Source organism: Xyrauchen texanus, chromosome 46 (assembly GCF_025860055.1).
Source record: "Xyrauchen texanus isolate HMW12.3.18 chromosome 46, RBS_HiC_50CHRs, whole genome shotgun sequence".
Classification (NCBI taxonomy): domain Eukaryota; kingdom Metazoa; phylum Chordata; class Actinopteri; order Cypriniformes; family Catostomidae; genus Xyrauchen; species Xyrauchen texanus.
In genome coordinates, this window is record NC_068321.1 from 26,417,628 (window position 1) to 26,432,375 (window position 14,748).

Consider the following 14,748-nt stretch of genomic DNA (forward strand, 5'->3'; position numbering starts at 1 on the left):
GATCTCCTTTGTTAACCATATTTGAATGATTTATTTTGGTCAATTGGTTTCAGGTTTAAACTGCAGGGTCACATTACTCACGTGTCTTCTAAGCAAATCTGTTCAATAAGAGCATTTCTGTTTCAAAGGCGGCCAATAAAACGTTAGACTGTTTCATGTGTCGTAAATCTAGACCGATCACGTCACATGCATAGACTGCGGAGACTCTGAAACGGTGTACGCCGGCTTTCCATTCATCAAGATGTATTAGTATAATTTATGCAATGTCCCTTTGTATCTGATAGACTGTGAAAGATGCGAGAACACTACGTGTAGTTGCACTTAATGGGTTTAAGAGCGGTTTATGGCTCTAGTTCATTTATGAGTGTTTTTACGTGCTACTTAGATGACGATGCTTTTGGGAAACGTGCTGTTGTAAGTACAATTTAAGTGCTACTAATGTTCAACATAGAGCTTCGGGAAACCCAGCCCAAGCATCAGCCACACCGAGCGGGACTGCAGGAACGTCTGTCTGGTTCTTTCTCTTGAGTTCATTCGATTCAGAACCGCTGCAGTGTCCGGATCCCAATAATAACTTTGTGCTAAAATGATGACAAAGGATTTCTTTGTTGGTAAATCATCCACATCCATTTCTTGCATTGATGAAGCTGCTGGCTCTGCTTTCTATCATTGTGATAATGACTAGTGGTCCACTGATATGGGTTTTTTAATGGCTGGTACCGATATCCAGAAAGCAGGGTGGCCGGCAGGCTGATACAATGGTGGTATATCACACAATTTAATATAGTAAATAACTGAAACAAAAAATTTTAGAAACTCTTACTGAGCACTTTATTTACTCAATTTCACACTCAACTTTAACTAAAAAATAACGTATTTATGCATGAAGTAATTGTTAATATAATAGGATGAAGGAAATAACGGTACACACAGTAGTCCAGCAGCCATGGATGGCATATGTGCATTAGCAATCGCATTTTCTCACGGAAGACCGAATCAAAACAATTGTACATACAGTACACAGTGAATATGACATTTAATCATAGCGCACGTGAAACGCTTTTACTTTGAAGTTGCACCAAAGTCTTTTTAGTAAGTTAGTCCACTGTCGGCCATCTTTGAAACGCTCTTATATTCGCTAATGGTTGAACACCAGATCTCAAAAACGGTTGGTCAAGATTACGATGAAAGAACATATTTGAGGGGGTCTGGGTGGCTCAGCGAGTATTGACGCTGACTGTCACACCTGGAGTCGTGAGTTTGAATCCAGGGTGTGCTGAGTGACTCCAGCCAGGTCTCCTTAGCAACCAAATTGGCCCGGTTGCTAGGGAGGGTAGAGTCACATGGGGTAACCGCCTCGTGGTCACTATAATGTGGTTCTTGCTCTCAATTGGCCGTGTGGCGAGTTGTGCGTGGATGCCGCGGAGAATAGCGTGAAGCTTCCACATGCACTATGTCTCCGTGGTAACGCGCTCAACGAGTCACGTTATAAGATGCGCAGATTGACGTCTCAGACACGAAGGCAACAGAGATTCATCCTCCGCCACCCGGATCGAGGCAAGTCACTACGCCTCAAAGAGGACTTTCCAAATTGGGGAGAAAAGACAAATCAATACTGAATTGTGTCAACATGTTTATAATTTACAGTCTATTTTATAAACCGCTACTGTCATCATCCACCAAATTTAGCTAACAGCTATTGATAAAGCTAGCTAGCTAGCTATCGCTGATATAGGCTATCATATAAATGCAGTCAATGTATCATGCAAACAAAAGCGATTACTTCAAACTACAGTCTTGTATAGTCAGACCGATATCCACACTTTGTTTAAGCCCCGTTCCAGCACTGGAGACTCAAATATAATAAACAGTCTCAAAGTTTGTAGTAAAACAATCATAACTGTGTCATTTTAATTATGCTACCTCATCTGTCAGGTAATGCCGGTGAATCACGTTCAGCCTCTTTGTACGTTACATTTTAGTCGATGCTCGTGTCACTATGGAGTGTGTGCACGTGCACGAGCAACAGGCTGCAGTTCACTTAATGGCCACAGGTGTCACTAATAACAAGCGTTTCTGAATACTATACTGAGTACTGCACCTTTAAACTCATAATGCTATGACTTTATTCTCAAAATCTTAGAATGATTTTTCCCCCCATGGCACTAAAACGGCGTCATACAGGAAGGCACTAGACACCTAAAAACAAAAAACTTTTTTTTTGTCATGGTGCAGTTCAGGGCTTCCGAAATAATCATATCACAGTTCAAATCTCAATTTTAATGTTTTCCAGCATAATCGCAATTCCATTTTTTGTTCAACCCTTGAAACTCCAAGGCGTCTTTCTCTTTCTGCCTTAATTTCGTTCTTTTTATTTTTCTGTCTCAGCTCACAGCGAAGAACATTCAGTGTATGCGGACGCTGTTGAATTTGGCTCATTGTCACGGTGCTTACCTGGGAACCTCTTGGCAGCTGGTTTTAGCCACACTTCAGGTACCAGCATGCTCCTGACCTTCTTGACCTTTTTATTGATCGTTTAGGCATTGTTAAGACCTTTGATGTAAACCATAAAAGTTGTCTCACATTCGTGTCTCTTGTAGCATCTGGTTTGGATTCTTGGTCTGAAACCGGCCGTTGGTGGAGTTCTGAAACCCGGACGGGCTGTGGAAGGTCCCAGCACGGTGCGAAAGAATCAGTATCCACCCTCTCAGCTCACTGCACACTCTGGCTTTGTCTTAAAACCTAGTGAGCAGGATTTTGGGGGATTATAGATGTCACGTTGGAGTTAGAACGTTACGACCAAAAATGCTGTTGTCTTGGAATGCACTAAAATGACCTCAAACCGATGATGTCTTCATAGGCTGCTTACTAGATTTTGAGACACAGCCTTAAAGTCCACCTCAATTTCCTCGTATTTCCATATTATCATATTTCTCCTCATTGTTAGGTTTTGACGACAGCGGTGATGACCGATCTACCCGTCATATCAAATATCCTCTCCAGACTCTTTGAGAGCTCACAGTAAGAATCACCCAACCGTTCCAATGGAAATAATTCATTATTTTTAATTCCAGTGCCTTTAAGAAATTACTTTATACATTAATCTATAGATAGATTAATTGTTACTTTTGTGTTTGTGCTTGCAGATACCTGGATGATGTTTCTCTGCATCACCTGATCAATGCTTTGTGCTCTTTATCCATGGAGGCCATGGAAATGGCCTACGGAAACAGCAAGGTGCGTTCCCGCTTCATTAGATGACCTTTAGATGTTTATTTATGCTGTATAATGTTCAAAGTAATTACTGATCATCAGAAAGGATATGCTGTGATTTTATGTTTCGTTTTGAGTTTTTTGACGTTTCTTCTCGTACGGTTAGGAGCCGTCTCTGTTTGCGGTGGCCAAACTCTTAGAGACGGGGCTGGTCAATATGGACCGGATCGAGATTCTGTGGAGACCGCTGACAGCTCATTTACTTGAGGTGAGAACGGAGACCAAACCTACATTATAAACACAACACTGGTACACACTTTAACTGGACCAGAGAGAGTACAGCTTTTAAAATGACTATTCAAATAATATTAACATTTAAAAGATGAGTTCACCCAAAAATCAAAATTCAGTCATTGTTTACTCACCCCAAGTGTTGTTATAACCCTATATGACTTTCTGTCAATATATCTTGGGGTGTGAATAAATGTTGTGCTCAGTGATGTCATACAATGGCAGTTTATGGTGACCACCTCTTCAAGCTTCAAAAGAACACTAAAGTATAATTCAGATGTCTAATTAGTAAGTATGCGATTATATTTGGTTAGAAACAAACAGAAATCGAATGTATTAAAAAGTTTGTTTTGCTTCAACAAGACCACAAGCAATATTAACAACAGAAAACACAACATAGCTGCACACAAACCAGAGAGCAGACCTTAGAGAGTTTGTAGTCAAAAAATGTATGCATTTCTATGTCCAGCCTTTTTTTTTTTTATATGGAGTCCTCAATCAAACAGAGATGGGGCTGAAGGTAGCTACAGTCACACCGTGGCCTATTCAGACGCCAAACACCACGCAATAATAGTTATTTTTCTATGTTAATCAAAGTTTTTTTTGTCCTAAGCTAAGTTGCGACGAGTAACGGGTCATTCTGTCGATCGCTTGGTTTCTATATTGGGCTTCGCCTGGGTAACCCCATCTGCTATTTTCCAAAATGCGATGCATGGGGCGAGCGGGGGGCGAGCGGGAGGCGATCGTATGTGTTCCGCGACTGCTTTCGGGCCCTTGAATAAGGTATAACGTGCAAGTTAGGGCAGCCGGTGGAGTTTCTGGTGCTCCCTGCAGACTGCATTATATGTGAGTGGCGGTACTAGTAGCTACCTTCAGCCTCCTCCATCGCACTCGTTTGATTGAGGACTCTGGTTCAAATAAAAAAAATAAGGCTGGACATTGAAATTAATCTATTCTTCCACTACAAACTCTTCAGATGTTTTGTAAGTTCTGTTCTCTGGTTTGTGTGCAGCTATGTTGTGTTTTATGTGTTAACATCACTGGTAATCCTGTTGAAGTGAAACAAAACAGGTTTTTGCTTGAACGCCCCATCGTGCTGCATAACTACTGCTCTCGTGCAAAGGGCTCTAAAGCTTGCGTGCAGTCTCATGAATGCACGCAATCAAATGTTGGTCAAGAGCTTCACTTATAATACATTAGATTTAGTTTGTTTTGCTCCAAATCTTATCGTATACTTCAATAACAATCATGAGTCTCATGAATAATTTATTAGACTTCTGAATTATACTTTAGTGTTCTTTTAAAGCTTGAAGAGGTTCTTCACCATAAACTGCCATTGTATGACATAACTAGGGCTGGATATCGAGTTCGATACATTTTAGGCACCGACCGAATTGCCTCTAAACAATAGAGTATCAAAAAGTGTCGTTTCGTTTTGTACCAAATTTCAATACATAAGGGGTTAATCTCGTAAACTTCAGTGATAGGCATGTAGCATGCTAGATGTGCCCTAACATGCCCACCACATGAGTCCTCCTCCAACATGCCCACCACACGCGTCCTCCTCCAACATGCCCACCACACGCGTCCTCGTCCAACATGCCCACCACACGAGTCCTCCTCCAACATGCCCACCACACGCGTCCTCGTCCAACATGCCCACCACACGCGTCCTCCTCCAACATGCCCACCACACGAGTCCTCCTCCAACATGCCCACCACACGCGTCCTCCTCCAACATGCCCACCACACGAGTCCTCCTCCAACATGCCCACCACACGCGTCCTCCTCCAACATTCCCACCACACGCGTCCTCCTCCAACATTCCCACCACACGCGTCCTCCTCCAACATGCCCACCACACGCAGTCCTCCTCCAACATGCCCACCACACGCGTCCTCCTCCAACATGCCCACCACACGCGTCCTCCTCCAACATGCCCACCACACGCGTCGCTCCTCCAACATGCCCACCACACGCAGTCCTCCTCCAACATGCCCACCACACGCGTCCTCCTCCAACATGCCCACCACACGCGTCCTCCTCCAACATGCCCACCACACGCAGTCCTCCTCCAACATGCCCACCACACGAGTCCTCCTCCAACATGCCCACCACACGCGTCCTCCTCCAACATGCCCACCACACGCGTCCTCCTCCAACATGCCCACCACACGCGTCCTCCTCCAACATGCCAACCACACGAGTCCTCCTCCAACATGCCCACCACACACGAGTCCTCCTCCAACATGCCGACCACACGAGTCCTCCTCTAACATGCCCACCACACGAGTCCTCCTCTAACATGCCCACCACACGAGTCCTCCTCCAACATGCCGACCACACGAGTCCTCCTCTAACATGCCCACCACACGAGTCCTCCTCTAACATGCCCACCACACGCGTCCTCCTCCAACATGCCCACCACACGCGTCCTCCTCCAACATGCCCACCACACGCGTCCTCCTCCAACATGCCCACCACACGAGTCCTCCTCCAACATGCCGACCACACGAGTCCTCCTCTAACATGCCCACCACACGAGTCCTCCTCTAACATGCCCACCACACAAGTCCTCCTCCAAAACCAGTGATGAATGCAGCAGCGCTATGACTGGGACTCCGACAGGTAAAGTTAACTTTTAGCAAACAAACCAACAAACAAAATCGGCTAACTTGTAATGGTACATGCTTGTGTAATTGTTAATTTAAAGTTCTTGTTCCTTGTTAAAAATGGATTTCGTAAAATTGGTATAGAAAAAATATTGTTTAGGAACCAGTATCGAAGTCAAGATATCGGTATCATTATCGATATCGAAATTTTTTGAACGAGACCCACCCCTAGACATACCTGAACACAACATTTATTCACAATATCTCACTTTGTGTTCAGAAAAAGAAAGAAAGTCATATAGTGTTATAACAACACTGTGGTGAGTAAACAATGACTGAATTAAAATGTTTCGGTGAACTAAACCTTCAAATGTGAGTACCAGTGCACATTTAATACTACTAATATCAAGTGGAACTAATCAAAGTTTGCCGTTTAAAACATCAAGGCGCTCTGCGTCAGAAAGGATGTTAAATGATCTTTCTTGTTGTTCCAGCTTCAAGTCTCATCTGTCCCTGTCTGCTGTAGCTTTCTTCTGTACTTGTGTAAATGCTAAAGCACGGTTCATATCCTCATATTGTGTTATTCTGTCTTTTTCCCTTCACTCTTTCTTGTCTGTTTTGTAGAAGGTAAGTTCTATACTTTATTAATCTCTTTTAATGAGCTACTCTGGCTTTCTTTCATTTGTCTTTCATCGAGCACCTTTTATGTAATGGGTTCTTGAAACATTTTCAGTAATATTTTGAACATTTCTATGGAAATGTTTTCAGATGTTCCTGTCAATCTTATTCAAGCCATGATTCAAGATAACGACATGATCTCAGTGCATAATTGTTTATGAACATTTAGCTAAATTTGAAGACATTCGCTTTGTTTTGCATCATTTTTGGTTACTTATGCTTTATTTGCACTTGTCTGTAATCATTGCTTTGCCTATTTTCATACTTTTGTTAATGAACAAGTTGTTTGACAACAAATGACCATACATTTGTGATGTTACATTTGTGTCTTTGTTTCTATTGATGCTAATTTCATTAGTAGGTAACTCTTGAACATGTCCGGGACATATTTCATCACAAAATGTTTTTTTTTGACTTTTTTTGCATTGTGAAATTTTCGCAGGTTTGTCAGCATCCGAACACACGGATGAGGGAGTGGGGCGCGGAGGCCATCACAGCACTGATAAAAGCCGGACTGTCTTACAGACATGAGCCGCCACTGTCCCAGAACCAGGTAATAATTCAACTACCAAGGGCGGCATTGCAAGCTTAAGTTGATCATTTGCGCCAATGAACGATCAGTTTAGGCTTACGATGCTTTTGGGGAACGCAACCCAGGCCTGGATCTAGAAAGGTTACATAATGTGGTCAATGACATCCGATGGAGGGGCGTCGGAGACGAAGGGAAGGTGCATATGTCTTCTGTCGACGGGGTGGGGGTGCACCAAGACGATACAATTCGATCCTTTGCTTTACTTGCGCTTGTTGAGCATTGGGATAATTTGGGTGGGTGGCAAAGCCCACCCCAGGCTGTCCCCTAGATCCTACCCTGCAACTATTTGACATGAAAGTAGTGAAATTTCAACATCTATTCTTAAACATACAGCAAGTAAGGGGAGTTATAAGCTGGAGAAACCTCAGGAGGAGTGTTTATTAGATGATAGAGATCCATTTTGAGGGTTTGGCCGAGAGCAAGGTCAGTGAATTGGATTTTCCGAAAGGCCATCTTGATTAATGGATGCCAGATGTGGAGGTGCCCCAACAGTCTGATTGATGTTGAATTCAAGTTCAAATGAATCTGCATTATTGATCGTACAGTGCCGAGACACATTTAACCAATCATCTTTCCTCTTCAGAGGCTGCAGTTGCTGCTGTTGAATCCTCTGAAGGAGCTCTCAAACATACTTCACGCAGACATACGACAGAAACAACTGGAGTGTGTCCTTCAGATTCTACAGAACCAGGGAGACAGTCTCGGTCTGGGCTGGCCTCTGGTGCTGGGTGTCATCGGAGCCATCCGCAATGACCAAGGGTGAGATAAACGTACTAAATTAAAATGGTTCTTGAAATAAAAATTGAAAGTACTTCCTTTTGTAAATTCTTAAACTCACATTTGATATGTTGGCCTTGGAGTTACTTATGTGTACTAAAGTCGTCTTTTGGTTCCTTAGTGAATCGCTCATCCGAACAGCCTTCCAGTGCCTGCAGTTGGTGGTGACTGACTTTCTACCCACAATGCCTTGCATGTGCCTCCAGATTGTGGTGGATGTAGCCGGCAGCTTTGGGCTTCAAAACCAAGAGCTGAACATCAGCCTGACGTCCATAGGCCTTCTGGTACGATGTTTATATATCAATATTTATAATGGCTAACAGATATGTTGAACGTTTGATTCATTTTGTTTGTATATTTATTTTTGGTCAAATGGTTTAAGTCAAATTCTGTTGTGGATGGATGGATTGGTGGATGGATGAATGAATGGTGGATAGGTGTGTGAATGGATGCATGATTGGATAGATGGATGAATTGATGGATGGATGAATTGATGGATGGATGGATGGATGGATGGATTGATGGATGGATGAATGGTGGATAGGTGTGTGAATGGATGCATGATTGGAAAGATGGATGAATTGATGGATGGATGGATTGGTGGATGGATGAATGGTGGATAGGTGTGTGAATGGATGCATGATTGGAAAGATGGATGAATTGATGGATGGATGGATGGATTGGTGGATGGATGAATGGTGGATAGGTGTGTGAATGGATGCATGATTGGAAAGATGGATGAATTGATGGATGGATGATTGGATGGATGGATGATTGGATGGATTGATGGATGGATGAATGGTGGCTAGGTGTGTGAATGGATGCATGATTGGATAGATGGATGAATTGATGGATGGATGATTGGATGGATTGGTGGATGGATGAATGGTGGATAGGTGTGTGAATGGATGCATGATTGGAAAGATGGATGAATTGATGGATGGATGAAAGATTGGTCGATGGATGGAGAAATGGATGGAAAAATTATTGCTGGATTGATCTATGAATGGATTGGTGAATTGAAGGAGGGTTGGATGATGGGTGGATGGAAGGATGGTGGATAGGTGGGTGAAGGGATGGATGGGTGAATGATTGGATGGATGGCTGGCTGGATGAATGAATGAGTGAATGGAGTAATTGATGGATTGATGGTGGGTGAAGGGAAGGATAGCTGGATGATTGGTAATGGATGACTAGATAGATGATGGATGGATGATTGGATGGATGGATGGTTGAATAAATGGATTGGTGCATAGAAAGATGGTTGGATGAATGGAAGAATGATGGATGACTGATGTATGGATGGATGGAGGAATGGATGGATGGAGGAATGGATGGAAGAGTGTTTGGTGGAGGGTGGATGGATGGAAGGATGGTGGTTAAATGAATGAATAAATGATTGGTGGATGCATTGATAAATGGATGATTGATGGATGGATAGATGGAGGAATGATAATTATGGATGCATAATTGGATAAATGGATGAATAGCCTGACTAAGTCTCCCCTTCCCCATCTGCAGTGGAACATCTCAGACTACTTCTTCCAAAGAGGAGAAACCATTACAGAGGAGCTGGAGAGAGAGGAAGCTGTTCTCTTGAAACAGGCTCAAGAGAAAGGCGAACCTCTGAACCGACCTTTTCACCCTGCTCCACCGTTTGACTGCCTGTGGTTGTGCCTCTATGCAAAGCTGGGCGAGCTGTGCGTGGACCCGCGCCCGGCCGTGAGGAAAAGTGCTGGACAGACGATGTTCTCCACCATTGCTGCTCACGGAACGCTGCTACAACCCTCGACCTGGAACATTGTGGTTTGGAAGGTCAGTTATTAATTTACTTTAAAATGCCTGTGGCACTAAACCAGATGTCTATTTTGGTAGCTAGCTATAAACTTGTTCATAAGATCAACAGTTTATGCTAATGTCTGCTTGAGTGCCCCTTGAAACAATGCTAAGAATGCAACACTTACTTGCATCAAGTTATGTAGTAGCATTTAGTTATTGAGCTCTGACGTAATGCAACATTCAGTGAGATTGTGCTTGCATAGCCAGAAGTGCCTTCCTTCATGTAATTGATTGTAGCAGAATGTTTCAGGCATAAGTGGCTGTTCACACCAAACACATTTTTGAGTCCATTTTTTCTTGTAAACCTGGGCTATACTGACATCTTTGACCGTTGCGCCGCATGTCCCAGTTTTTTGGGTGATCTCCCACAGAAGCACATGTTTTGTAGATGGTGTGCCAGGTTAAAAAGAACACTAACTTTTAAAAGCATGTCTCGAGACATCTCCGCTCCAATGTAATCATTGTTTCTAGCTTTTGTTAACACAAGAACACATTAGATCTGAACAGCTCCTTATGCTTCCCTGTGCTAAAATGTTGTTCTACTCTGTAACTTTGTTCCACAGGTTCTCTTTCACCTGCTGGACTGTGTAAGGAAGTCGTCCACCACAGCCGACAAGGAGAAGATCGAATCAGGGGGTGGCAACATCCTCATCCACCACTCACGTGACACGGCAGAGAAGCAGTGGGCGGAGACTTGGGTTCTGACACTCGCAGGTATCGCTCGGATCTTCAACACCAGGAGATACTTGCTCCAGCAACTGGGTAAGTGTTGGCAGATCTTAGAGTCTTGAGTTCTCACAGACGGATCTCAGAACTTGGTTCTTGAAGTAAGATCGTTGCTTTTCCCCCAATGTGTCCTTGACAGGCGACTTTTTCAAAGCCTGGGAAGTTCTGTTGGATCACATCCAGTCCGCGGCCCTCAGCAAGAACAACGAAGTTTCCCTCGCAGCCCTCAAGAGCTTCCAGGAGATCCTACAGCTAGTCACACCTGTTAAAGACACGGATAAACCAGACGCCCTTAGTGCTATGGACGTTCCCCCTGTAGTTATGGAGTCCCTCCAAGGGTCCGGGCCAGGAAGACCCCTAATGCGATCTGATTCCCTCGTAGAGCGACTAGCCCAGCGCTATGGCACCCAACTTCAGCTTCCGCCCCCTGGAGTGGAGCAGGATGACTCTGCCCTTTGGTGGTCAGCCTGGAACACGTGGTACCGGATAGGTACTGAGTGCACGCGACCCCCGAGTGGTGGAACCGATAAACTAGCATTCGTACCTAGTCAGCCTTTCCTGACAGCGTTAATACAGATTTTTCCGGCATTGTACCAGCACATCGCGGGAGGGTTTAGCATGGATGATCTTAAGAAGCTGGGGGTTATTCTGCACGGTGCAGTTTCGGTCCCCATAAGCTCAGATGCCTCGCCTTTCATCTTGCCCTCCTACACAGAAGCGGTGCTCACTAGTCTACAGGAGGCAGTGCTGACCGCCCTTGATGTCTTACAGAAGGTATGCAATTCAGAATTGATAGAATGCGTATTTCATCTTCCTTCCAGTTCCAGAATTGTAGATGAGATTGCGTATATCATTTTTTCAGGCAATTTGTGTGAGTACAGAGAATCTTCAGGTGATGTATCCCGCCATCTTTGAACAGCTCCTTCTCTTCGTGGAGTTTTCCTGTAAACCTCCTCAGTACGGGAAAATGGAAACCAAACATGTGGCTAATGCCAAATACAACCAGGTGAGTTTCTTCTGTTTTCTACCTCAGATGAGCTTCATTTTGTGATTTGATGCGCTTTGATTTTTATTTTTGTGTTTTTGTTTTGATTTCTGTCTAGATTATTGTTCTTTTCTGATCCTTAAAACATGCAACATTCATTGTCAGTATCCAGATGTGCTTGCTCAGGGAGCGTTGAGGGTTTTGGGCCTTTGCTGATCAAGATTATTTTAGTTTTGCTGGGTTTACTGCAGTATCTTTTGTACTTTTTTCTTGTGTCAGCGTTACTGAGTTTATGGTCCTTGATTACAATAATGATTTGTTCAGTATTTTTGGTCTTTAGAATTAGTTTCAGTGGCTTGTTCCTTCTTTATCTAATGTTTTGTTACATGTTTGACACTTTTAGTAAAGTTTGATTACTTCGGACAAAATAGTTTCCTTTCACATTTATGCATATGTACAGAGCCCAAGAAGACAGGGTAGGAATTTGTTTTCTTAAATAATTTTATGTGCCCTCACAGTAGGTTTTGCATGCCCATGCAATACATTTTGTGTTCACCTCACAATAGATTTGCGTTCCTTCACAATAGATTTGCGTTCCTTCACAATAGATTAGTTTTGCGTTCCTTCACAATAGATTTGCGTTCCTTCACAATAGATTAGTTTTGCGTTCCTTCACAATAGATTTGCGTTCCTTCACAATAGATTAGTTTTGCGTTCCTTCACAATAGATTAGTTTTGCGTTCCTTCACAATAGATTGTTTGCGTTCCTTCACAATAGATTAGTTTTGCGTTCCTTCACAATAGATTTGCGTTCCTTCACAATAGATTAGTTTTGCGTTCCTTCACAATAGATTTGCGTTCCTTCACAATAGATTTGCGTTCCTTCACAATAGATTAGTTTTGCGTTCCTTCACAATAGTTTTGCGTTCCTTCACAATAGATTAGTTTTGCGTACCTTCACAATAGTTTTGCGTTCCTTCACAAAAGATTAGTTTTGCGTTCCTTCACAATAGATTAGTTTGCGTTCCTTCACAATAGATTTGCGTTCCTTCACAATAGATTTGCGTTCCTTCACAATAGATTAGTTTGCGTTCCTTCACAATAGTTTTGCGTTCCTTCACAAAAGATTACTTTTGCGTTCCTTCACAATAGTTTTGCGTTCCTTCACAATAGTTTTGCGTTCCTTCACAATAGATTTGCGTTCCTTCACAATAGATTTGCGTTCCTTCACAATAGATTACTTTTATGCGTTCCTTCACAATAGATTTGCGTTCCTTCACAATAGTTTTGCGTTCCTTCACAATAGATTCGCGTTCCTTACAATAGTTTTGCGTTCCTTCACAATAGATTTGTTGTGCGTTCCTTCACAATAGATTTGTTGTGCGTTCCTTCACATTAGATTTGCGTTCCTTCACACAAGTTTTGCGTTCCTTCACAATAGATTTGCGTTCACGTGCCTCTAAAACAAAAGTGGATGGTATATTGGTTGAAACCATGAACCAGCAGAAACTTTTCAACAATTGGATAATTTTAAGTATTGTGTTTCTGTCATGATTGTGGAAAACAATTCCTCATTATTATTTTTTCTTTTTCATCAGACAAGAAATATTTTTTCTAACCATGACTCAAAAAACAAATAAGTTTAGTAGTGTTATTTATCCTCCCAATTCCATATTTGTCATAGTTTAAAACAGCTGTCATTGTTTCATTTGTTTGTGTTGTTTTGTTGTGTGGTTGCGATCAGTGGTGGTAGTAAACATTTGTCTGCTCTTCTCTTGTTCTGTTTTTGTACTTCATACGGATCCACTGTAGATCCAACTGTTTGCACCGGTGAGTTTCTCCTCGCTCTCGCTGTCTTCCTGTGTTTCTCTCTTTATGTCTCTCGCTATACTTCCCACTCCATTTAACGGCTCTAAAAGACAAACTTCTCTTATTCATCTGTTTTTCGCTATTCATTTCCATCAGCCACATTCATTCATTAATGTGACTCAAAACTGCCCAAATATACAAACTCAAGTGTCACATTAAACACCCATTCAGTAGCTGTTATTCCATGACAAAACACTAGAACAGTTTGGTATTAAGTGGTAACATTTGGCACACTTGAAGAGGAGAGTCTTCCCTTTATTTATGCCAATTTTGGGGTGTTTATCTCAAACCCTCTAAGCGCCACCAATGGTTAGAAGTTTGGCCTGTTTTTGCATTAAACTTGAATTGTGTGCTATAGCCTGTTTCTATATTGGAATTGCATACAACTCTTACTTTTGTTGCACTTTACAGTATATACTATGCAAAGCATGCCAAATTTCTGTTTTTATAGAATGCACAGATGTGCTACTACATTTGCGAAAATTAGCTGTTTATTGTATTCAACAATGCAATGTTCTCGACTTGACCTGAAGTTGAGATGCAGCTTAAGAAAGCTTTGCATATTTATGCAAAACTACTCTTTGTAGTAGTCTTTTAGCACAGTCAATGCACCAGCGCTGCGCAAAGTCACGGACTGTCCGCATGTCCAGAAAAACTGGGCTGCCCGCGTGTCGTCCATGCGTACTGTGCTAATGATGAAAATTGCGTCACATCTAATGTGTGAGACATACCGGCGTGCGTAAGCCGAAGTATACTTTGTCCGTAAGTTAGGCTGTATCTCAACAACACTTTTGCATATTTACCAAAAATTGTGTACGTGTCACTGTCCCTGATATTAACGCTAACATTTGGTTACAGCACCACCTGCTGGTCAAATGTTTAATGGTTTAGATAATGGTGAATCTACTACTTTTCCTAAAAAGTACCACCGGGGTGCTGTGAGAAAACAAAATGTACTCACTCTTACGATGTGTGCATGTTACTGTGTATTTGGCTCCTGTAATTGCTGCATTTATCAAATGTTACGGTCAGTGTCAGACTATGTTGGAAATTTACATTGAAATGTTATGGAGGTAAAATTGGTGTTGAAGTGTCTATAGGGGCTTTTGTTCCAGACATTTGCTGCATTTAAGCCCAGTCATGTAGTTCATTTTACATTAAGTAGT

General features: G+C 42.5%; 1 protein-coding gene across 1 annotated transcript in view; it reads left to right on the plus strand.

The window, feature by feature from the left end:
- The window catches only part of mon2 (MON2 homolog, regulator of endosome-to-Golgi trafficking), a 50,376-nt gene that overhangs the window by 24,956 nt on the left and 10,672 nt on the right, over positions 1 to 14,748 (plus strand). The window contains 13 exon segments of the mRNA XM_052119571.1: positions 2,389 to 2,493; positions 2,601 to 2,681; positions 2,948 to 3,021; positions 3,147 to 3,237; positions 3,380 to 3,481; positions 7,237 to 7,347; positions 7,970 to 8,145; positions 8,285 to 8,447; positions 9,685 to 9,978; positions 10,566 to 10,764; positions 10,868 to 11,502; positions 11,591 to 11,734; positions 13,526 to 13,543. Of these exon segments, the coding sequence (XP_051975531.1) occupies positions 2,389 to 2,493; positions 2,601 to 2,681; positions 2,948 to 3,021; positions 3,147 to 3,237; positions 3,380 to 3,481; positions 7,237 to 7,347; positions 7,970 to 8,145; positions 8,285 to 8,447; positions 9,685 to 9,978; positions 10,566 to 10,764; positions 10,868 to 11,502; positions 11,591 to 11,734; positions 13,526 to 13,543 (2,193 nt within the window).